The sequence below is a fragment of the Genypterus blacodes genome, unplaced genomic scaffold (genome assembly GCF_046128005.1).
Source record: "Genypterus blacodes isolate CSIRO-AG114 ecotype Tasmania unplaced genomic scaffold, CSIRO-AGI_Gbla_v1 ptg000513l_1, whole genome shotgun sequence".
NCBI classification, from domain to species: domain Eukaryota; kingdom Metazoa; phylum Chordata; class Actinopteri; order Ophidiiformes; family Ophidiidae; genus Genypterus; species Genypterus blacodes.
The window spans coordinates 26,641-50,000 of record NW_027467268.1 but is presented as its reverse complement, the minus strand read 5'-3'; the positions used below and the strand labels follow the sequence as shown (position 1 = coordinate 50,000).

The window sequence follows — 23,360 nt, the reverse complement described above, 5'->3', positions numbered from 1 at the left end:
ATCCTCTCCTTCTCCTGCAGCGCCTCCATGGAAGGCAGGAGGTGGAGCGGCAGTGACAGAGGAGGGAAGACAGAGAGGAACTCTTCACCCGTCCAGTATAACAACCATTACCACCCTCACTGTAACTCCAGCTGCCATCAGCTGCCGATCTCCTCCAACGCCAACCTCAACAACGCCAACGTGCCCTCACTTCCCCCCATGACCAACGGGAGCCAGCAGAAAGGTTTGCTCAGGCGAAACTGGACCAGGAGCCGACCGCCGCCGCCGTCCTCCGGCTCGCCCGGTCACAGCAACGCGGCGCAGGACAGACAGAGGAAGTCTCAGTCCAGCAGGTGAGTGAGGCCAGGGACACACACTCCTGACCCGCCTGTGTTTATATAATGTTGTTGTTGTTGTTGAATGTCTTCTCTCTCTCCTCCTCTTCTTCCAAATCCTCTGACCACCGTCCGTCTGCGTGCAGGACTCGTTACTATGAGGCCTACATTAGGTACTGTAGGCCACACCTTACCTTACCTGTGACTGTTTACACACAAGATTACATCATGTTCAAGTCATTTACATCTTCAGTGTTGATGTTCCACTGCTCTGAATCAGCAGTCACAGTCAAATACCAACTGTAAAGGACATAGTCGTCTTGACAACATGGTAGTGGCTGTAACGTTGACCTCTGACCCCCAGGTCAGACACAGGCGGCGGTCTCTACCCCACCATACGCCGCGAGCAGCTGGGGGCCGAGGACAGCGACGACGAGCGAGCCTCGGGAGATTATTACAGCGGGGAGGAGTTTCACGAGGACGACATCATGCTCACCAGGGACAGGTATCGTCGCGGCAACAGACTTGTCAGATGTCTAGCAGCTCTTTGGTCATGATTAACGTCTCCATGTCTTCTTCTCCTGGTGTTCTCCTGCAGGTTGTCTCTCAGGGACGGCCAGGATCCAAATGGAGAATTGGACCTCGAAGCTTCAAGGAGCGACAATCAGACTGACGGTTACTATGACGATGACCAACAGCCAATCTGCCAAGATGGCAGACGGTCACCGCGGAGATGGTTCCTCCCCTCACCTCAGCGTGAGTTTGTGGACGGATGATCGATGCACTTTGCCTGTTTGCATGTTTCCCTCATGCACACGTATGTTCAGGCTGCCGCTCTAGGCTGTAACTCTAGATTGTAACTCTGTGACATGGTGTCTGTCTGCGTGTCCGCTCAGCCTCAAGCAGACCGGCCTTCAGTTTCGAGTGTCTCCGCAGGCGAGGTAGTCATGACGACGCTCCTCGCTCTCCCTCGTGCACGGCACTGCCACTACACCTGATGCAGCAACAGGTACACACACACACACACACACACACACACACACACACACACACACGCGCACACACGCACACACACACACACACACACGCGCACACACACACACACACACACACACACGCACACACACGCTGAAGGTTGGCTTCCCCTATCTTGACTTTTGAGCTCCGCCCCCAGGTGATGGCGGTGGCCGGTCTGGACTCCAGCAGAATCCACCGTCTGTCTCCCACGCGGTCGCTGCGTTCCTGGGCCACGCCCCCTGCCTCTCCCATCAGCCATGATTACTCGCCCTCCTACACGCCGCTCATACAGGTGGGATGCACAGTTTGTCACGTGTTTGTCTACATGTGTGTGTCGATGTTTCTGTGTCTCATCAGGGCCTGAACTTCCTGTTCACATACACAGAATCAATATCAGACTTTAGAACCTCTGCACTAAATTCAGACTTTCTTTGGCGTCTGTCTGTCCGTGTGTGTGTGTGTGTGTGTGTGTGTGTGTGTGTGTGTTTGTCTCTCTGTCTGTCCGTGTGTGTGTGTGTGTGTGTGTGTGTGTGTGTGTGTGTCTCTCTCTGTCTGTCCGTGTGTGTGTGTATGTGTGTGTGTGTGTCTCTCTGTCTGTCCGTGTGTGTGTGTGTGTGTGTGTGTGTATCTCTCTCTGTCTGTACGTGTGTGTGTGTGTGTGTGTGTGTGTGTGTGTGTGTGTCTCTCTGTCTGTCCGTGTGTTTGTGTATGTGTGTGTGTGTGTGTGTCTCTGTCTGTCCGTGTGTGTGTGTATGTGTGTGTGTGTGTCTCTCTGTCTGTCCGTGTGTGTGTGTGTGTGTGTGTGTGTGTGTGTGTGTCTCTGTCTGTCTGTGTGTGTGTGTATGTGTGTGTGTGTGTCTCTCTGTCTGTCCGTGTGTGTGTGTATGTGTGTGTGTGTCTCTCTGTCTGTCCGTGTGTGTGTGTGTGTGTGTGTGTGTGTGTGTGTGTGTGTGTGTGTGTGTGTGTGTATGTGTGTGTGTGTGTCTCTCTGTCTGTCCGTGTGTGTGTGTGTGTGTGTGTGTGTGTGTGTGTGTGTGTGTGTGTGTGTCTCTCTCTCTGTCTGTCCGTGTGTGTGTGTATGTGTGTGTGTGTGTCTCTCTGTCTGTCCGTGTGTGTGTGTGTGTGTGTGTGTGTGTGTGTGTCTGTATCTCTCTCTGTCTGTCCGTGTGTGTGTGTGTGTGTGTGTGTGTGTGTGTGTGTGTGTGTGTGTCTCTCTGTCTGTCCGTGTGTTTGTGTATGTGTGTGTGTGTGTGTGTGTCTCTGTCTGTCCGTGTGTGTGTGTGTGTGTGTGTGTGTGTGTGTGTGTGTGTGCAGGTGGACTGGCGCAGTCCCGGCAGCGTCTGCAGCGTCCCCAGTGCTCTGCAGAGGAGCTCCTGGTACACAGACACTCAGGGCTCCTCCCCCAGCTGTAGCCCCTCCCCCTCACACCTGCAGCTACCCTCTGACGAGCAGCAGAAGAGAGGCAGCGCCAACAGTCTGGTGGAGGCCGTGAGTCAACTAAGAGTTAATAGAACCATATGGAGAGGATAGAGTCTCAGGTCAGATCTGTCTCTTGTGCGTCCTCAGCTGGTTGAGCTTGTGTTGCCTCTGTGCTCCTCAGGTGTTGATCTCTGAGGGTTTGGGTAAATACGCCAGAGACCCCAAGTTTGTCACCGTGACCAAACAGGAGATTGCGGACGCGTGCCAGATGACCATCGACGAGATGGAGAGCGCCGCCAACAACCTGCTGTACGGGAGCGTGGGGAGCGACAACGAGGGCGGAGCGGGGAACGCCGGCTCGGACGCACTCAGCTCCGCACGTCTCAGAGACTCTAGTATCCATGACTACAGCGACGAGGAACCCTACGTTGCTGCCAAATGCGAGGAGGACCTAACAGATGAAATGGTTTGCATCACGTCGCTATAGCAGCGGCTCATAGGGGATTCCTTAGACTTTCTCCAATTCAATTTATTCCACATTTCCACTTTGAGAGGATGTTTGTTCCTCCTGCTGCAGACGGAACACGGACGGATGGATAAGAGAACAAAGTGCCTTGTTTTCTCTTCTGTGGAGCGGAGAATGAAAAGGTAGACAAGGGAGAGAGAAGACAGACGGACGGATGGAAGGGGCTGGAACCAAGACGGAGGGATCCAATCTACCTGCCATGTAGGAGGGATTCAGGGCACTCCTCCCCTCCTCTCCTCCTTTCCTCCTCTCCTCCTCTCCTCCTCTCCTCCTCTACTGCATTGCTGCATTGATGAGCTGATGGTTGAAGCCTTGCAGAGCCAGCACACAGAGTGTTTGAGTCCCTGAGTCAACAAAAGCTAGGAACAGAGACAATCATGTCTCTGATTTAAAAAGGCCAATCGTCCAGTCAATCCCTTCATCCAATCAGGTGCAGGACGACTTCACACTGACGTCTCATTGGAGGACGTCAGTCTGCCAGGGCCGCTGATGTGTGTGTGTGTGTGTGTGTGTGTGTGTGTGTGTGTGCGCGCTGGCTTTGCAATGCTCCTGAATGAAAGCGTCTCCTTCTGTTCCATGAGTCCAGAGCTCCTGGTCTTAATCGGGGTTTGTTCCATGTTGATAAAGTGTGATCTCCATGATGAGGAAACACTTGATGATCATGTCTGAACATGTTCCTACAACAGAAGCCACACACACACACACACAGCGCGTCCTCTGATCAGCTCTGAGTTCCTCAATCAGGGCAGATGTGTTCCCTCTGTGCGACCCAGCAGACAGCAAACCAAAACAAGGCAATCACCGAGTGCAGTCACGTGCACCTCCACGTCCGTGTGCTGCTCCAGATAAATAGAGTGTTGCTGTTGTAATTTGATGATTTCTTTGTTCCAGAGTGAAGATGAGGAGGAGCTGAAGCCTTCACAGCCGCATGAGAGGCACAGTGCAGGGTTCGCTTTCATTCTGCTGCTCTGGGTTCTTGAATCAGAGATGGAAGTCACATATCAGTGAAATAAGACTTTGTCCTCAGGCATATCCCTCTGCTAGACACACACACACACACACACACACACACACACACACACAGATAAACCTCCCCCCTCTCTTCTGTCCCGTCTGCCTTACCTCTTTGCTGCACAGTAATCAATCACTTACACACTTAGTTTTCTACTGATCGATCAGTGATGATCGGCTTTGACTTACTCAAGCCCGATGGAGGAATTATTCAGTTTAATGTTGTGAAATCAGACACGGCCCACAAATCCATCAGGCCTCCTTCCCGCTCTCCAATCTGGAAGCCAATGAAGCCAAATTGAAGTTGTGTCAGATGTTTTCCTCTTTGTGAAGGAGTCATATTGTTTCCTCTCTGTGTCTTGGTGTCAGGTGTGTATGGTTGCTGCTCCGAGGCTGCTGCCGTGAGTGTGTGGTGTGTGTAGGGTGGAGAGGTGGTGTCCTTACCAGCTGCTTAGTGAAGCACACTCCACCAAGTCTGCTGCCGCTTTGTCATCTGTTCTGTGTCTTTGTCTAAACCTGTTCCCAAACGTGTTCCCTCTGTGCGATCAAAGGGCTCCTTCAGACAACAAACCCAAACAAGGGAATTGACCAGATGTGTCATTCTTCAGTGTGAGCCCAAAGCTCCTTCGCACAACGCCGCGCTTTAGGACTGAGCAGCAGAGCAACGTCACCACCGACAGGCAACCAAAGATTCTTCATTTTACTTTACATTGACAAATTTTAGAACACAGCTGCAGCCAAATTAGACACAGAGTGAAGCTGCACATCTGTATATTTGCCCATTTGGTCCAGAGGAGGCGTGAAAGCTCCCGTTTGCCGTCTCGTAGAATCTGAAGTGCAAACTGCCTTCAGCTAGCTGGACTGGACTTATGTCACACGGTCGCTTGTTCCACATTCTAACCCATGATGAGAGAAGCCTGCTCATGTCTGCCTGCATGGCGACTTCAATCAAATCCACATGGAATCAGCCAACACTGCCAGACTTGGTACAGTCCAAATTAAACTTTATACGTCACTAGAAGCAGAACTCAGGTTGCTCCTCCAGCTGCGGCTCTTCTGGTTTGTTGACCTGTGACCTCTGGAGACACGCCCGTGATAAAAACACAACAACGCTTTCATCTTTGTGCAATTGACAGCTTTATTTTATTTTTGTACCGTCCCGCCGCTTTAGACATGTTTATGAAATCTGTACAGTTTGTAAAAAGTGATGCTTTCTATCCGTCTGTTGTTTCAAAACGTAAAAAATAGCTCAGTCTACTTTGTAGCATAAAAACTTCTAGTATCTTTTAGATTTTGTACCAAAAACCCTTTTTTTGTACATTTGATTGCTCTTGCCTGAATAACAATGAAATTCCTGAGGATTTTTTAAGGACCACTGAATAAACTCACGAGGACAAAGTCAGGACGGCTTCTAGTGTTTTGCTTACAGACGATCAATACAAGAAAACACAAACAAACAAACAACACAAATCATTTTCCCTTCATCGCACAAATTCAGCCTCTTCTCCCGATCATGTGGTAATAATACGGTAAGGTCAAATACTGCATCTGATGTAAAGGATCTGTGTGTACAGTACAGCTGAGGTGAGTAAAGACGTGCTAAGATAAAGTCAACATGTTCTCTCAATCAGATGTGGAATATTACAGGTGTTTGTGTTCATACAGTTTGAATCTTAGTCACGTCTGATTAACAGAGTGACTGATTCAAGAATCCACCAGCCGCCACGTTCCATCTCTCATAAACACTGACATGCTTTACTGTTGCCAATGACGATGACTCACACAGAAACTAAGAGCCGCTAGGCCTGATAGTAAAAATGCATCCGGTGAGGCATCGCTGCATTCACCTCATCAATTCAACTCTGCTGACATATCCATGTCATGCCTGTGCGTGTGTGTGTGTGTGTGTGTGTGTGTGTGTGTGTGTGTGTGTTTGGCCATCCTGCTAAGGCAAACTGAACTCTATATGCAATGACTCCACCTGTGCATGAGAGAATATCTTGTTAGCGTTATTAGCTTTACACAATGATCATTTCTTTTGTATCCCATCAGCCAAACAAACTCACATTACCTCTTTGTAAACATCTACATGTGAAAACAACATATGTTATACATTCAGTAAAACTAAGCTTGTAAACCTTCAGAATGAGTTTTTGATCTCCTTCAGCCAAGGAAGGGAAACGATTCAGAGGGAGGATGACACTGAACATCTGGAACAACACAGAGACCAGGAAGCTGGTTGATCCTCTGACACTCACTCACATAGCTGCACTCAACCTGAGGAGCACAGTGTGTGTGTGTGTGTGTGTGTGTGTGTGTGTGTGTGTGTGTCATTCTGATAAGGTACTTCACCAAACTCAATCTTTGACTCCACAGTCCAGAGAGTCAGATCAGTTAACGTAAACAAACAGCTGCTTTGTGTCAGCAGACTCAATAATAACCAGCGCGCCTGCAAAACAACTTAGACATTGAAGTCTAAAGTGGAGTTTTGTTTGGGAACCTAGAGGACGAGTTGAACCTTTAGTGTTGTGTTATTGTGTTATTGTGTTATTGTGTTACTGTGACTCTTTGCTCTCAGGTCCAGTCAGGCCTCCAGACTGCTGCAGCTTCACTAAAACAATGTCAGTCATGTAATTCATACAAAATCAAATTTCATAGCTTGTTATATTAAATATACATTTATATTTTGTTGTATTAAAATTGGATCAATTAAAAACCATAGAAACAAATAAAGTTTATCACGTATAGAGACCTTTAAGTCATAAGAAAACATATAAACAAGCACCTCCGTTACTGCTACATGAGCGTGTGTGATGTCACCTCAGAGGCCTTTTTAGTTACCATGGAGACTTGTGCGAACAAGAGGGATAACATCTCTTCTTATCTCCTCAGACCAGCGACGCTCCAACATCCGCCGCCTGGCCTCATCTCTGCGTGTGGAGCGAGGGGGGCCGGTACACCGGGACCCCGGGGTCAACCAGAGGGGGGCGACCTCTGATGACGTCAGCCGCCTTCTCTGCCATCATGATGGTTGGCGAATTCAGATTACCGCTGACGATGCTGGGCATGATGGAGGCGTCGACCACACGCAGCCGCTCCAGACCCAGAACACGCGTGTTGGAGTCGACCACCGCCATGGGGTCAGAGGGCGAGCCCATCTTACAGGTGCAGGACGGGTGGTAGGCGCTGTCCGCTTTGCGACGCACAAACGCGTCAATTTCAGCGTCCGACTGGACCTCTGGACCCGGCTGGACCTCAGCGCCACGGAACACGTCGAACGCCTTCTGGGCGAAAATCTCCCTGGAGAGTTTGACACATTCTCTGAACTCCCACACGTCAATGTCTGAGAGGAGAGGAGACAAGGAGAGGAGGCAAGGAGAGGAGAGGAGACAAGGGGAGGAGAGGAGAGGAAACAAGGAGAGGAGAGGAGAGGAAACAAGGGGAGGAGAGGAGAGGAAACAAGGAGAGGAGGCAAGGAGAGGAGAAAAGGGGAGGAGGCAAGGAGAGGAGAGGAGACGAGGGGAGGAGAGGAAACAAGGGGAGGAGAGGAGAGGAAACAAGGGGAGGAGAGGAGAGGAAACAAGGAGAGGAGAGGGAACAAGGGGAGGAGAGGAGAGGAAACAACGAGAGGAGAGGGAACAAGGGGAGGAGAGGAGAGGAGACAAGGAGAGGAGAGGGAACAAGGAGAGGAGAGGAGAGAAAACAAAGGGGAGGAGAGGAGAGGAATCAAGGAGAAGAGGCAAGGAGAGGAGAGGAGACAAGGGGAGGAGGCAAGGAGAGGAGAGGAGACGAGGGGAGGAGAGGAAACAAGGAGAGCGGAAACAAGGGGAGGAGAGGAGAGGAAACAAGGAGAGGAGAGGGAACAAGGAGAGCGGAAACAAGGGGAGGAGAGGAGAGGAAACAAGGGGAGGAGAGGAGAGGAAACAAGGAGAGGAGAGGGAACAAGGGGAGGAGAGGAGAGGAAACAAGGAGAGGAGAGGGAACAAGGGGAGGAGAGGAGAGGAAACAAGGGGAGGAGAGGAGAGGAAACAAGGGGAGGAGAGGGAACAAGGGGAGGAGAGGAGAGGAAACAAGGAGAGGAGAGGGAACAAGGGGAGGAGAGGAGAGGAAACAAGGAGAGGAGAGGGAACAAGGAGAGGAGAGGAGACAATGAGAGGAGAGGAAACAAGGAGAGGAACAAGGTGAGGAGAGGAGGAGAGGAGAGGAAACAAGGAGAGAAGAGGAAACAAGGAGAGGAACAAGGTGAGGAGAGGAGGAGAGGAGAGGAAACAAGGAGAGAAGAGGAAACAAGGAGAGGAGAGGAAAAGAGGAGAGGAAACAAGTAGAGGAGGGAGGGAATGACATCATGTTTAATGACATCACATTCAACCGTCCGCTCCTCCCTCCACACACTCAGACTTCCTGACGACGATAACAGGTAAGATAAATGAAATGATGTCATCTTCCATCCTGACCTCAGCCATTAAAGTGTGTCTGTTCTGCTTTGCCTGCTGGGCTCTTGGGTGTGTGTGTGTGTGTGTGTGTGTGTGTGTGTGTGTGTGGTCTCACCGGCGGTCAGGTAGTTAGGCTGCAGGATGGGGTGATCCAGAGGGTTTGCACTCCTCAGCTTCATCCATCCAACGCTGCTGCTTCTCATCGGCCCAACGTGAACCTGCAGCAGAGCGCCAGTCTGGTTACGTCAGCGACATCACTCCATGTAGAGATACGTACGCACGGCGGTGATACACGGGGGCTCAGACGCCACGTGGCTGTCAGTGGTCGTGTTCTTTGCCTCTGTCTACTACGTGTGTTTACAAGAAACCTACTGCTGCCCCATGGGGTCGCGTGGGGAAGCTGTGCAGTGCAGTGTGAGCACAAATGCATGCAGGTGTGTGTGTGTGTGTGTGTGTGTGTGTGTGTGTGTGTGTGAGAGTCAAAGCTTGTCTTGATCCTTTTAATCGCTGGTGCTGTGTTCATATCTTGTCCCTGACCTGTTATCACCGGGGAACAGCTATCACAGAACACAATCTAACTGCTGTCTACACAAAGACAGCAGTAGAGATAAGAGATAAGCTGTGTGTGTGTGTGTGTGTGTGTGTGTGTGTGTGTGTGTGTGTGTGTGTGTGTGTGTGTGAGGGCGTGACAGAGCCTAGAAGTCAGCCATTTCAAATCTCAAACAAAGCCAGACCCAACTTTTAGAGTAATGACACGCACACACACACACACACACACACACACACACACACACACACACACACACACACACACACACCTGGTAGGCCTCTATTTTGGAGGCAACTCGTCCGTGGTCGATGACCTGTGAGGGCAGGAAGTGGAACTGGATATCAGGGTGCGTGACGCCCGGTCGACTCCTGATGAAGCCGCCGCTCTCCAGGTGAGCCGTCGCTCCATAACCTGCAGGGAGATCACCAAGGGGGGAACAAGGTCATCATGGAGGTACAGGTGTATCTCACCCACTATACACTCCTCTTCTCATTACAAAACATCCATCACACAGAAGAAGCTCTGGACTCCGACCTCACTACTTTGTGAGAACGTGGATTTACCTGTGAACATGGCGAGCCACTCCAGGCCGATCTTCACCATGAGGAAGGGTTTCTGGGCCTTGTACAGGGTGATGGGCTGTGTGCACTGCTGCTGGACGTACAGCTCCAAGTGATCCTGCAGATTACTGCCCACACCTGTCACAGGAGGCATCACAGCTGGTCAGTGTGTGAGCATGTGACCACACAGTCTGAGCTCCAGATCCAAATCACAGATGAGCTGTTTATCTGCTTCTATGGATGTAAAAGGAACACACACACACACACACACACACACACACACACACACACACACACACACACACACACACACCTGGTAAGTGTTGGACCACAGGGATTCCGAGTTGTTTCAGGTCGTCGGCGTTCCCCACCCCTGACAGCATGAGGAGCTGAGGGGAGTTGATGGCTCCTCCGCTCAGGATCACTTCCTTTTCTGCAAACACCTGAGGAGAGAGAAAACGCTTTGTCAGCAAAAAAGATCAACTCCAGGGTGAAGGAACGGATGAAGCACTGCCCCTCGCCTGTTTCTGCTCGCCCTTCTGCGTGAACTCCACGCCCACGGCACGGTCGCCTTCAAACAGGATCTTGGTGGTCATGCAGTAGACCTCGGTCTTCAGGTTGGGCCTGTGCAGGACCGGTCTCAGGTAGGCGCTGGCTGTGCTCCACCTCTTCCCTGGAAGACAGCGTGACCTCAGCAACACCTTCCATCATTCATTCTCCTGTCATTATTGCATTCCATTTTTAACTGAATCCGTCTTGTATTTGCTCTTTGATAATGGAGCATTTTTCAAAATAAGGTCACAAGTTTCACCCCAAAAAAAATCAGTTTTTTACTTTTAGGAGCCTCGTGAGTGACATCATCATTAGGAACAGTGACCAGCAGCTTTCCATGCATGCAAATGTGACTTTGCATCTTTCTAAAGGTCAGATCTCCATGGTTACCCTTGTAGATGGTCATGTCCATCCAGCCCAGCCCCTCCTGCTGCTGGCCGTTCATGTCTTCAGTGAAAGGATATCCTGCCTGCTGCCCCGCCTCAATAAAAGCCTTGTGCAGGGGATGGTTGGTCTTCCCTCTGGACACGTGCAGGGGGCCGCTGCCCCCTCGGTACCTACAGGCAACAGGAACACAACGTCTACATCACAGGGCCGCACACAGGCAAGACTGCTCCCATAGCAACATGAAGTGTTTATGAATCAGTGCTACAGAACAATCCGCCTGCTGCTGCTGCTCCGCATGTTTCTGCTTATTCCAGATGAAAGCAGATGTTTTCTGGAGCGTACCTGTTCTCTCCCAGTTCGTGCCACTGAGCTTTCTTGAAATAAGGCAGACAGTGCTCGTAGTCCCACCCCTCGGCGCCCTCTCTCTGCCAGCGGTTGTAGTCTTCGGCGTGTCCGCGGATGTACACCATGGCGTTGAGCGAGGAGGAGCCGCCCCACACGCGGCCCCTCGGCCAGTACAACACCCGGTTGTCCATGTGGGCCTGAGGTAAAGTGTGGTAGAACCAGTTATACCTGCGGAGGAACGCAATGAGGGATGTTACACAATATCAGACTTTATTGATATCAGAAACCATAGAAACAAAATAATATCTGTACTTTTCATCACAGAGGTTGTAGGTCAGAGCCGCCGGCATGTGGATCTTCCATGACAGCCGCGAGCTGCCTAGCAACATGTCCTTAGGCCCCGCCTCCAGCAGCAGTACAGACTCGTGGGCATCCTCCGACAGACGGTTTGCCAGGACGCAGCCCGCTGACCCCGCCCCCACAATGATGTAACTGTAGGACGGAGCTTTCTGAGGCGACAATGGGGCATAACGACGAGCAGCTGTGGTGATGAAGCGTCTGCCAGAGGAAGAGGAGAGGGAGGAGGAGGAGGAGGAGGAGGAGGAGAGTTGGTCGGAGATGACTGGCAAACAGCTGACCCGGCTACGGCCCTCTGTGACGGCTCTGCTCACTGCCAGACGAGCTCCAGTTTGGCCCAACGTGGCCAAAGACAACATCATGATCCTGGAGGCTTCACCTCAGCCGCCACTCAGCTGTTATTGTTGACCACAAACACACACTGAATACAATGACAGGTGCAGAGGAGGGAAGTTACCCAGCACACTTACTCAAGTACAAGATGGAGATTCAACATTCAAGAAACGTTCTGCTTCTCCTCTCGACAGAGGGAAGAACTCTGCTTTTCACCTCTAAAGACTGCTTCACCCTGAACATCATAGTTGGGAGAACTCGATTGACTCTTTCATGTCTCCCAAGCTCACCCAGATCCAGAGCCCCTGCTGGAGGGAGTCTGGATCCGTGCTGCTGGTTCCAGATCAGGGATTTTGGGCCACAGTTGTTCCTTTTAATTTGGAAAACATCCCTAAAGATCTAAACACATATCACCTAAATCCTTTTATGGCCGGAAGTAAAGAAAAACTAAAACCAACTGTTGGCTCCAGCACTTTGGATCGATGACATCATCATTGTGATCCTGATCAACCCCAGCAGAGAGGGGGTCACTGCCCTCTGGGACAGACTGTACCAGCGTTTACCCTGATCAACCTGTTAATGGCCCAGGACAGTACGGCTGTAGTGTTGGAACTTCTACTTACGCAACAGACGTGACGGCAGGAAAGACAACGCAATGGAATTACATTTGCATATCCAAAACCTTTGAAATATTCAAACCGCACATGCACGCACGCACACACTGTGTGTGTGTGTGTGTGTGTGTGTGTGTGTCTGTGTGTGTGTGTGTGTGTGTGTGATCCTCTCTTTGTGTAACAAGACACAAATGTAAAAGTTGCAGTACAACTATCGATCATTTTACTGCTAAATGTGAAGGATTTCCTGCTTTGTTGTTTTGTTGCTTTATGTGTGTTTACACAGAGACACACTGGCCTGCAGGGTAATGTAGGTCAGGAATGCTGGAGGCTCCCTGCACATCAATCACGTCATAAACTCAGCAGCCACGCAGCGACTCAGCATCTGCGATCAATGCAACTTCCTGCACTTTCTCTCTTTTCCTTCACTCACGTAGTAACGACACATTTCGCAATCGTCTTATTACTGTAACGGTCTCAAGGTCCGCCAGCTCGCGCGACTGAGACTGGCTTTCAAATGTATTTATAAATCACTAAAACAAACTAAATAACCCATTTAAGACCTTTTAAAGTTAATGGTTAATCCTAAAAGTTTAATGTCTGAAGGTGAGAAAGACGTTTAGACTTTGACAGACTCGCAAAGAGTGAGTTTAACTTTGAGAAGTTGTTGTAAGTTTGAAAAGGCAGACAAAACAACAACAACAACAACAACAACAACAACAACAACTTACACTGAGTGCAACTTGTAAAATGTCTTAATCATTTCTAGCGTGCAAACAGCAGAAAAACACTCAGAGCGGCTTACCGTTACCGGAGCGGAGCAGACTGCAGAGGGAAGCACACACACACACGCGCACACACACGCGCGCGCACACACACACACACACACACACGGGGGGGGAGTTGAGGAGAGTGTGGCAGTGCCAGTGGGCGGGGCTTAGTGTGGGGATTATTTAAGGTAACAGGACCAGAAACGGAGAGGATTCATTCAACAAGTTATCCTCTGACAACCAGACCAAGACCAACCAGAGGGAGAAGCGCTCTTATTTGATTCCATTTGACTCCATTTGATTCGCTGGTGTTTGTCGGCAGGATGCTGTGTGTCTCGGTGGCCACTCTCTTCACGCTGGTAGCCCAGGTGACGTCACATGGGATTGTGAGTTTATTTCATTCATTCACGTTGGCTTAATTACTTTGTTGGATTTGTTGTGGGAGCAAAGTGAGTAAGGTGACGTTTGTGTGTGTGTGTTTTTCCTCTGCAGGCTGTGAGCTGTAGTGAAACAGGTGTGTGACGGTGCTTTCCCATCTGGAACTACATTATTCATATTATTACCAATTATTATAACAATATACATATTTTTTTTTTTACAAAATAAATGATAATAAATTGTATCAAAATCAATCTACGAATTCACACAGATAAAATATATATAATTAAAAAAAGAAAACAGCTAATTTATATTTAAATTGCAAAAACATAATAATAGTAATGAATTGTGAGAAACAAAGATGTATACTGATGTTATTGGTCTTATTTTCCTCAGCTTTCCCCAGTCAGATTAATCCCACACATTCATTCTAAACATAGAAGAAGATAGAATAGTAGAGGAGACATCACTTGGTCTGGATTTACTTACACACACAATCAGACACACTGGCTGCAGTGGCACGTTTCTGTCTTACTGGTTAATATGCAGTGAAGCCATAAATATGATCTGAGCTCATATTGTTGAGAATCGTCGAGGATTGTGTCTTGGGTTTAGAGAAATACACAAAATGTCCTGCAATGATTCAAATGTTCAGTCCGTAAAGCGTCACATTAAGAGGAATTAAACATGACATAAACTTCCAACAGGACTTACACACTCAGTCATCTATATACATATATATATATATATATATATATATAAATATTTCTCATTTCACTGACACAACTTCTGTCATTATAACATCCTGGTTCAGAACATTCCCTCGTGGTCGTATGATTCCTCTGAAGTTTCCACACACAGGTCACTTCCTGCTCTTGTTGCAGGTTTACCCCCTTGCAGTGACAAGTCTCCGTCTGTGCTGTGGATGCTGAACCTGCAGCCTGTGACTGACAGAGGAATCACCAAGCTCAACATAAGCTGGGCCATCAATGTGGATGGTAAAACATTTTTTTCCACTTGGAAATAAACACGAAAACAACTCGACGATGACTCACAAATGACTGATTGTTGTTCTGTTTCCTCTGTTGTTGTTTTCTGCCTGCAGTCAGCATTAAATACCTGACAGGCACTCGGATCATGATTGCGGGCGAACCGTATCTCTGTAAATACAGCCCCCCCCTGGACAAAGCAGAGCTCTCTGGGATGAAGCAGGTGTCCTACAGCAGCCTGATGAGTCTGAGCTTATATGAATACACGCCTTCCAAACTAACACCAGTCTTCTTTCACCCAGGTGTGGTTTCATTTTTTAAAGTCGATGACCCCTGGATCCGTCTATGTACAGGCGGCTAATCTCCCGCTGCCTCCTCTGGGGAGCGGTGCTGCTTATATAGGCGAAGAGACCAACATACCTTTCGAACAAAGCGGTGAGTTCACTTTAATTCAGAATGTTTTTCTCCTTTAGAGCAGAATATGAAATGAAACTTCTTCAGCCTACAGCACAGGGGTCAGTTCAAAGGTCAACAGACCTCTTAACTGAAGGCCAAATATTTGCAGAATGCTCCGATTTATAGAAAACAACGTCACTTTCCTTGTTTGCACATATATATTACCTGAAAATCACGAAATTATGTTAAATTGCCAGTTGGTACAACTCATATCTAAAGTTTGGACGATTAGATACAGAAATGTTTGAACAATGGTCTCTGTTTTGTATGCAGCAGCTGAGGGTGCAGGTGGTAACACTCCAGGTGAGCGCTTCTCTTAGTTTCTACCAAGTTGTTAACCACAAACGGTTTATTTTGCTGTTGTAACGTTGCTTTGTTCATAGTTTCCCCTGTAGGGATCATCATCGTCACTCAAGCCTCCATATCAGGTAGGAGTATCAATTCCTGCTCAGTGCTCTCACTATGGCCCCAACTGGAGTGAATTGGGCCCACCTGACTTTGTCTCCCCCTGCTGGTCATGTTTCTTTCACATTCAGTCCAGACCAGGAAGTTAGGAAGTGCAGATAATATCCATTTACATATAATGTGTTAAAAATGATCAATCATTTTGCCCACATCATACAATGAGTTGTGTGTTTGTGTGTGTGTGTGCGTGTGTGCGTGTGTGCATGTGTGCGTGTGTGCGTGTGTGCAGACCCTGGGATGAGCAGCAGTGTTGAGACTCGGCCCCTCTTCGGTAACATCACCATAGTGATCTGTGCAGGCCTGGCTGGTTTGATCATCCTGACAGCCCTCTTCTTGACCTGTAAGTACGAGCACTCCATTGATACATGGAGGTAAACAAACGTCACCTCCAAACTGAACTGAAGAACAATGCTCCTCTAAACGATCCTCTTGACTTCCTGCTGCTTCCACTGTTTATTAATCCACAGATCGAATTAGGGGATGGAACTTTGTTCTATACTCGGGCACCAAGCATCTGCCAGCATCTCCCAGGGTTCCTGTCTCGGTCCTCTTGGTGTATCCGGCTGAGGACGCGGCCTTCCAGAAGGCCGTCCTGGCCCTGGCAGAGTTCCTGCAGTACCACGGCGACTGCAAGGTGGCTGTGGACATGTGGCAGCAGGGGAAGATAGCCGAGCTGGGGCCGATACGCTGGCTGGCAGAGCAGAGCAAAGCTGCAGAGCGAGTCATCATCGTCTGCCCACAGGTAGAGAGAGAGAGAGAGAGAGAGACGCTGGGTACATGTGTAACATTCCACAAAATAGAGTCAGGGAAACATTTGAAATACTTTGAGAAAAACTGTCTAAATGTCGTGAGAATAAAAACGAAATGGACCTGGAATTCAAAGTAAACAACTGATTTGATAGACCAAAGTTGTGATAGTTCTTTCTCAAATTATGGCAACTTCATTCTCTTCTCTTCTCTTCTCTTCTCTTCTCTTCTCTTCAGCCCCACCGCTCGCTCCCTAAACATGCCGACTCAGGGGTTGCCGTCTCAGCTGCCGCCCATGACCTTTACCCTCTGATGCTAAACACGGTAGCGAGTCACGCCAGGTGCTCCAGTGACTTGGCAAAGTTCTGGGTGGTGCAGCTCGGTAAGCGGCAGGACAGGACAGCTCTGGCGGCTGAATTAAGGACCTGCAAGAGCTTTTGTTTGATGAGGGACCTGGACAAGCTTTGCAGGAGGCTCCACGCTGAGAGGAAGGGCGAGAAGAAGACAGCCAGGCTCATGTGGAGACCAGAGGCCTCCTACAGTGAACAGGGTGCTTTCAAGCTAAGAGAAGCTATGGGGCAGCTGCTTGCACCTGAACGCAGCACTGCCACAGAGGCAGAACCACTCAGAGCTGTCACCGTCTTTTAAAACCCTATAATGCCTGAATCATGATCAGGGTAGGCAACTAGTCTATCAATAGATCATTTGATTAGGCGTATTGATTAGGCTATAATACTATGTGATGGTGTTTTTCCCATATGTCACAAATATTGTTTTTCCTTGTTACACGTGTGCTTACTTTAGAGATCTGATCTATCAAATCACAAAAGTATCATTGGAAACTTGTGAGGTCTCCTGTAATTTCTCTATTTTATCACAGTTACCCTAATTTCCAGGTCAGTTTCAATGGAGAGCAACACTTTTGAAACGCCCTTAACAAAGTTTTGGAGTCTTTATTTACATTTTCATATTAAAAAGTGTGTGTGTGTGTGTGTGTGTGTGTGTATGTGCGTGCGTGTTTGTGAGTGTAAAAGTGAAATAATTCAAATAAGATGTTTTGAAATGACATCATTCCCACTCTCCCTCACCTGTCCACCTCCCAGGCAGCTTCTATGCAAAGTTCAGCACATTATTAAAAAGCGGTGCTATTAAAATTTATGTAAAGTTTATTTACATTATCCTGTGTGTCAGTCTTTCATCAGAGCTGATTTGTTGTTGATTTGTTATTTTTCCAGTCTGCCTTCACAATAACAATGACTGTGTGTGATCAGAGTTAGGTGTTTACTGTCACTGTCATATGGGAGGCTGTAACATCACACACAGCTGAAGCTCCATCGGGGTCAGTGGGGTAATAGATACAAATATAATACAATATGTAGTAAACACTGTAGAAGTAAACTATGGATGCAGGTTTAAAGGGGAAATCTCTCCACTAAGTTCCTCCTGCAAGTCAGAATTCTCATTAAACTTAAACGTTTCATAAACTGACACCAATGAAAGTACGATCCTGTTTCTGGATGCTGAGACGGGTTACACAGAAATGGATGATAACAACTTCCGCGCTTCTAGGGAAATTCCACACTGAAATTATCCTGTAATGATCTACAGCGCTACTCTGCCCTCAAGCGAAAAGCAACCATGAGTCATGGTTGCTTTTCGCTTTTCTGAAAAGCCAGTGTTGCCAGGTGAGAAATGTGGGATTATCGTACCAGAGACATACAATTATCGTATTTTGAGTGAAATTATCGTACACCCATCATCAACCAAAATAACAAGTCTATTGATGCGCTATAGTCACTCTAGTGTTGAACAGCGTCCAACAGACACTCACAGCTTTGTGGCGTCAGTACGGAATGGATTCAGCAGCCCCACAGTTGCGTTAGGCTAATGTGCCCCTCTCCCACTCTTTCCGATAGGTTTGTGGGCGGTGCTGCTTACCCAGACTCTGCCCCGCCGACTTCGTCTTACACTTTCCACCTCCTCCTCCTCCTCCTCCTCCTCCTCCTCCTCCACCTCTTCCTCCTCCTCCTCCTCCACTTCTTCCTCCTCCTCCTCCTCCTCCTCCTCCACTTCTTCTTCCTCCTCCTCCTCCTCCTCCTCCTCCTCCTCCTCCTACTTCTTCCCCTTCCATTTGTTCACTCATTTTCAGCGCTTCTTCTTCCAGACCAGACCAGCTCTGCTTCTTCTTCTTTTTTTTTCTTTTCCTCACCTATGGGGCGGGCGCAGCGGACTATTCAGCCAATCATGGCCGTTGTTCTGAGGCAAACGCATACACGTCACTCGTAGCTCACATTTCGAAAAGCACGATTGGCTGGAATTTCCAGCGTGCATTTGACAGATGCGCTCCGAGTCGCCGACTCCGACAGACAGTTGCGACAGGCTGATTTACAACCGATTACAACCACACATTCACGGAATGGTCAAATTATCGTACATTTGGCCTTTTTCGGGACAAATACGATAATTATCGTACACCTGGCAACACGTCATTGACGTCTCTTCCTTTAGAATGCCACTGGAAAATCATTTCTGTATATTGAAAAACCGGAAAGTGTAGTTTTGTATAGACATATTACGCTATTCAGATATCTGCAAGACGTATTTTTGTAATGATGTAAGTTTATTTATTTATGTTTAGTAATCATTATGTGTTGTGTATATCGTAGTATTTGCTCCGTAAAGTTAAAATAAGCTTCTATTGTAAATATGAATACGGATGTTTGAGTTCATCCGGCTGCTTCTTTAAGGAAATATGCTCAGCCAATAGAAGTCGCCGCGTCACGTCACATGACCAAACACGGAAGTGAGTTTCACCGCTGCAGCGTTCAGCTTTAACGGGAGAAACTGCACGCGCGCATCTGCCGTTTTGGAGACTCTCACGCGCGTCTGACTTCCTCCGAGGCGAACAACAAGCAAAACAAACGAGCCGGCGCCATGACGCAGGCGGAGAAGGAGCAGGAGAGCGGGAAGGAGAAGGACAAAGACAAGGAGCGCGACAAGGATAAGGAGAAGGAGCGGGACAAGGACAAGGAGAAGGAGAAGGAGAAGGAGCAGCAGCGCGGAGTGAAGAGACCCATCGCTCCTCCGGCCATCCCAGAGTCCGCACAGGAGGTCAGAGGTCACAGAGAGAGAGAGAGAGAAACACACACACACACACACACACACACCATTGCCCTTTGACCCTGGTTATTTTTCCTATCTCTCTCTCTCTCACACACACACACATTCAGCCTGAACCCGCTGGTCCAGATGATGAATGTTGTGATTGAACCTTTTTCCTTCCTTCCCTCTGCAGCAGATCCAGAGTAACTTTGTGGTTGTGATCCATCCCGGCTCCAGGACGCTCCGCCTGGGCAGAGCCACGGACACTCTGCCGGTGACCGTCCCACATGTGATCGCACGCAGACACAAGCAGAGCGGCCAGCCCCGACACGAGGACCAGTGGCTGCTGAGAGACGGCCTGAACGTAAGACGCAGCGCTCTGATTGGCTCTCTGTGTCTCAGGACCTTTAAGTGTCTGACTGATATCTGAACCTTTACAGAAACCAGAGAGCAACGAGCAGAGACAGAACGGACTGAAGATGGTGGAGCAGGCCATCTGGTCCAAGAAGATGTCCAACGGAGTGAGGAGGACACCTGTGTCTGCTGACCAGGTGTGTGTGTGTGTGAGAGAGAAAAAGAGAGAGAGAGGGAGAGAGAGAGAGATGTTGCAATTGTTGCACGTTTTCAAATGGTGAATTACATTTACCATTCATTACAATAATAACTTTGCTGTGTGTGTGTGTGTGTGTGTGTGTGTGTGTGTGTGTGTGTGTGTGTGTGTGTGTGTGTGTGTGTGTGTGTGTGTGTGTGTGTAGGCCAGGGCGTATAACTGTCAGATCCGTCCGGCTGTGCTGGACAGCAGCTCCAGAGTGAAGTGGACCAACACAGCCCACCATCCTCAGCATCTGGTGGGGGAAGAGGTCAGTGTGTGTGTGTGTGTGTGTCTTTGTGTCTGTGTGTCTCTATCTATACCACTGGGTTGCTACTGGATGTTTGCAGAGACTAAAGCCTCTAATCTGATCCTGATCGGCTCTGGATCAGTAGGATCAGGATCTGGACCTCTCTCTGACTCTGTGGCGTCCCTCCATCAGGCTCTTCACGTGAGTCCGTCAGACTGTTACGACGTCCACTGGCCCGTGGTCAGAGGTCAGCTCAACGTACACTCTGGCCCCGGAGGCTCGCTGACGGCCGTCCTCGCCGACCTGGAGACCATCTGGAGTCAGGTCATACAGAAGCAGCTGGAGATCCCACTCAAGGACCTGAAGGTACCAGAGACAGAGCTGAAGGTTCTGTTCAGGGTTCAGCTCTGTTCATAAAACAGAAGGGATGAAGTTAAAACAGGCAGATCGAGTTTTTTTTGTGTTGGGTTGCGATTACAGAAGTGAAGAAGAAGAGAACAGTGGAGGAGGAAGATGTATTTAATGACTTTACTTACTTCCTGTCAGTATTACAGGTGCATCCTGTTGGTTCCTGACATCTACAACAGACAGCACATCAAGGAGATGGTCAACATGCTGCTGCTTAACATGGGCTTCTCAGGTACACACACACACACACACACACACACACACACACACAGCTTAATGTACAACTCAAGTACAAAGACACAAAGGAGTAAACTCAACTTGCCATAACTTCTGCGGTGTGTGTGTGTGTGTGTGTGTGTGTGTGTGTGTGTGTGTGTGTGTGTGTGTGAGCAGCCATCATCGTGCACCAGGAGTCGGTGTGTGCCACGTTTGGCAGCGGGCTGAGCAGCGCCTGTGTGGTGGACGTAGGCGACCAGAAGACGAGTCTGTGCTGTGTGGAGGACGGCGTCTCTCACCGCAACTCCAGGTTTGGCTCCCAGAAGCTCATCTATCCGCTCGTCTTCGCTCTCCGTTCCTACAGATCCGTCTCGTCCGCGCTCTCTCTTAAACTCGCCCGCTGGACTCTGCAGGTTGTGTTTGGCGTACGGCGGCTCGGATGTGACCCGCACTTTCTTCTGGCTCCTGCAGAGGGCGGGCTTTCCCTACAGAGACTGTCAGCTGGCCAACAGACTGGACTGTCAACTGCTGCAGCATCTGAAAGAGACCTTCTGCCATCTTGACCAGGTGTGTGTGTGTGTGTGTGTGTGTGTGTGTGTGTGTGTGTGTGTGTGCTCTTGAATCTTCAGTTAAACTTTTACTCTTTGTATGTGAACAGGACATATCAGGTTTACAAGATCACGAGTTCCAGACACGTTTCCCAGAAGCCCCAGCTCTTCTCTACCAGGTTCGACTTGGAGATGAGAAATTACAGGTTGGTAGTTCGATATCCAGCAAAAGCATTTCTTTGATTTCCGTGTGTTTTTCATTCATTCATTCATTCATCTGTGTGTGTGTGTGTGTGTGTGTGTGTGTGTGTGTGTGTGTGTGTGTGTGTGTGTGTGTGTGTGTGTGTGTGTGTGTGTGTGTGTGTGTGTGTTGTCCAGGCATCCATGGGTCTTTTCTACCCGACCACATTTGGCATCGTGGGTCAGAAGATGACGTCGCTTCAGCACCGTTCCCAAGGCGACTCAGAGGATCCACATGACGAGCACTACCTGCTGGCTACACAGAGCAAGCAAGACCAGGTAACACAGCCACACACACACACACACACACACGCACTTCCTTGTATCGGATTCCAAATCAAATCTTTTAGAGCTGAACCTTTGTGCCCTTCTTCTTCTTCTCCTCCTCCTCCTCCTCCTCCCTCTGTCTTCCTCAGTCCTCCAAATCCGCCGCAGACCGTAAAGCTCTCTGCAGACCAGGAGGAGCTTTGGATGGAGAGATGAGCGGTCAGGGGGGCATCGCTGATCTCTCTGACCTGCCCAGAGGCTGTGGAGGAGGAGGAGGAGGAGCAGGCAGCCAAGGAGACATGGAGCTGGGGCCTGCACAGGGAGACTGTCTGATGGGTGCTGGAGACGTGGAGGAGCCTCCATCTGCTCTGCTCTCCAAGAAGAGCGCCATCATGAGCCAGTTTGAGAGCAAAGCGCTGGGCCTGGATAAAGCCATCCTGCACAGCATCGACTGCTGCGGTGAGCAAGGAGACAACAAACCCAACACAGCAACCATCAGAAAGGTTCACAAGACCAACCAGTGCAGAAAAGTTTAAGAAAATATTATAGTAAAATGGTGAAGATTGGAAAAAAACATCAACAAAAACCTGTAAGAAATCCCTCTGAGGAGTTGTAGGAAAGATTTTCTTTGTCTTTATTTCATTTTTTGTTTTGTTGCTGTTGACAGCCTCAGATGAGACCAAACGGAAGATGTACAGCTCCATTCTGGTTGTGGGAGGCGGTCTGATGTTTCACGGCGCTCAGGACTTCCTCCTCCACCGCATCATCAACAAAATGCCTCCATCCTTCAGAAGACTGGTGGACAATGTGGAAGTGATCACACGGCCAAAGGTAAACTGGGACAGTGACTTCTGTTTGCACCGTGAGGTCACGCCGTCTTCCTGTGTTCTGATTGGTGACATGCTGTGTTCAGGACATGGACCCTCGGCTCATCTCGTGGAAGGGGGGAGCGGTGCTGGCGTGTCTGGACACCACCCAGGAGATGTGGATCCATCAGAGGGAGTGGCAGCGCTTTGGTGTGCGAATGCTGCGTGAGAGAGCCGCCTGCGTTTGGTGATCAATCGTGTTTCCTTAAGTTTTTACTGCTGAGACTCAAAACCCAGCGAGTGGCGTTCTCGCATCAGGTCGGGACTCACGTGGCGTCGCTCTGTTAACGTGAAGTAGCTGAGACCGAGTGCACAGGAGCTTGAGAATGCTTTAATGTAGTGTTCAGTAGGTTTGGAAAGTACTTTGAGTTTGAATATAGTGCTTGAAACATTTTAAAGTGAAATAGTAAGTGCATCATTTTCTTAATAAACCAGGACTCAACACACGTGATGTTCATCTCTGATGTGTGCGGGCTGGAGAACCAGAAAAAGAAACTACAAATGCATTTCCTGAAGAAAATGCTGAAGGAACGCCTGATGAGTGTGACGGTCCCAACAGTGTTTGAATGGATGAATGAAGAAGTGAGAAGGATGAAGGCCTGAAGGACATTTGAATGGATTTAAAAGCTGAAAACGGAAGCTTGTTTAGGG

At 48.9% G+C, this 23,360-nt stretch overlaps 4 protein-coding genes across 7 annotated transcripts in view; 3 read left to right on the top strand and 1 right to left on the bottom strand.

Moving 5' to 3' along the window:
• Nucleotides 1-4,642, top strand: part of cacna1db (calcium channel, voltage-dependent, L type, alpha 1D subunit, b) — a 29,173-nt gene extending 24,531 nt beyond the window's left edge. The window contains exons 41-48 of the mRNA XM_076140075.1: nt 1-332; nt 461-487; nt 679-819; nt 913-1,070; nt 1,211-1,323; nt 1,489-1,623; nt 2,646-2,819; nt 2,932-4,642. The exon at nt 1-332 is cut by the window's left edge and continues 96 nt beyond it. Coding sequence (XP_075996190.1) covers nt 1-332; nt 461-487; nt 679-819; nt 913-1,070; nt 1,211-1,323; nt 1,489-1,623; nt 2,646-2,819; nt 2,932-3,237 — 1,386 coding nt within the window. The 3' untranslated portion in view covers nt 3,238-4,642. The remainder of the gene's footprint in view (nt 333-460; nt 488-678; nt 820-912; nt 1,071-1,210; nt 1,324-1,488; nt 1,624-2,645; nt 2,820-2,931) is intronic.
• Nucleotides 4,643-5,418: 776 nt separating this feature from the next.
• On the bottom strand, nt 5,419-13,295 carry chdh (choline dehydrogenase). The gene is made up of 10 exons (XM_076140078.1): nt 13,224-13,295; nt 11,427-11,866; nt 11,112-11,342; nt 10,773-10,939; nt 10,352-10,503; nt 10,144-10,273; nt 9,834-9,968; nt 9,539-9,681; nt 8,836-8,938; nt 5,419-7,630 (listed from the first exon to the last, which is right to left on the bottom strand). Exons 2-10 carry the CDS (start codon nt 11,831-11,833, stop codon nt 7,212-7,214), a joined length of 1,887 nt encoding a protein of 628 aa, XP_075996193.1. The 5' UTR covers nt 11,834-11,866; nt 13,224-13,295; the 3' UTR covers nt 5,419-7,211.
• An 83-nt stretch (nt 13,296-13,378) lies between these two features.
• il17rb (interleukin 17 receptor B) lies at nt 13,379-17,388 on the top strand. 3 transcript variants are annotated; one of them, XR_012960775.1, is made up of 11 exons: nt 13,379-13,574; nt 13,681-13,702; nt 14,451-14,564; nt 14,672-14,778; nt 14,858-14,990; nt 15,288-15,314; nt 15,395-15,439; nt 15,706-15,816; nt 15,944-16,218; nt 16,461-17,210; nt 17,344-17,388. XR_012960775.1 is itself a non-coding variant. In XM_076140079.1 (10 exons), exons 1-10 carry the CDS (start codon nt 13,512-13,514, stop codon nt 16,869-16,871), a joined length of 1,311 nt encoding a protein of 436 aa, XP_075996194.1. In that variant the 5' UTR covers nt 13,379-13,511; the 3' UTR covers nt 16,872-17,332. The 3 variants fall into 3 exon arrangements, 1 of the variants encoding a protein (XP_075996194.1); XR_012960774.1 differs by having other exon boundaries at nt 15,285-15,314; XM_076140079.1 differs by lacking the exon at nt 17,344-17,388 and having other exon boundaries at nt 15,285-15,314; nt 16,461-17,332.
• Nucleotides 17,389-18,320: 932 nt separating this feature from the next.
• Nucleotides 18,321-23,155, top strand: actr8 (actin related protein 8). Of its 2 annotated transcripts, none has more exons than XM_076140077.1 (13): nt 18,321-19,334; nt 19,522-19,689; nt 19,766-19,876; nt 20,081-20,185; nt 20,357-20,530; nt 20,711-20,804; nt 20,966-21,098; nt 21,202-21,355; nt 21,447-21,542; nt 21,715-21,855; nt 21,993-22,302; nt 22,511-22,674; nt 22,757-23,155. In XM_076140077.1, the coding sequence occupies exons 1-13, from the start codon at nt 19,158-19,160 to the stop codon at nt 22,898-22,900; spliced, it is 1,971 nt and encodes a 656-aa protein (XP_075996192.1). In that variant the 5' UTR covers nt 18,321-19,157; the 3' UTR covers nt 22,901-23,155. The 2 variants fall into 2 exon arrangements, with proteins under 2 accessions (XP_075996192.1, XP_075996191.1); XM_076140076.1 differs by having other exon boundaries at nt 18,323-19,334; nt 19,519-19,689.
• The last annotated feature ends 205 nt before the right edge of the window (nt 23,156-23,360 follow it).

Excerpts from the sequence above, each read along its gene's own strand:
- actr8 (XM_076140076.1), top strand. The coding sequence starts at position 19,158 with ATGACGCAGGCGGAGAAGGAGCAGGAGAGCGGGAAGGAGAAGGACAAA. Across the intron at positions 19,690-19,765 it reads TGCTGAGAGACGGCCTGAAC|AAACCAGAGAGCAACGAGCA; the intron begins GTAAGACGCAGC and ends GAACCTTTACAG. Across the intron at positions 20,805-20,965 it reads GCTTAACATGGGCTTCTCAG|CCATCATCGTGCACCAGGAG; the intron begins GTACACACACAC and ends GTGTGTGAGCAG.
- chdh (XM_076140078.1), bottom strand. The coding sequence starts at position 11,833 with ATGATGTTGTCTTTGGCCACGTTGGGCCAAACTGGAGCTCGTCTGGCA. Across the intron at positions 10,940-11,111 it reads CACGAACTGGGAGAGAACAG|GTACCGAGGGGGCAGCGGCC; the intron begins GTACGCTCCAGA and ends TGTTGCCTGTAG. Across the intron at positions 10,504-10,772 it reads GGACATGACCATCTACAAGG|GGAAGAGGTGGAGCACAGCC; the intron begins GTAACCATGGAG and ends GCTGTCTTCCAG.
- il17rb (XM_076140079.1), top strand. The coding sequence starts at position 13,512 with ATGCTGTGTGTCTCGGTGGCCACTCTCTTCACGCTGGTAGCCCAGGTG. Across the intron at positions 14,779-14,857 it reads AGCTCTCTGGGATGAAGCAG|GTGTGGTTTCATTTTTTAAA; the intron begins GTGTCCTACAGC and ends TCTTTCACCCAG. Across the intron at positions 14,991-15,284 it reads CATACCTTTCGAACAAAGCG|CAGCTGAGGGTGCAGGTGGT; the intron begins GTGAGTTCACTT and ends TTTTGTATGCAG.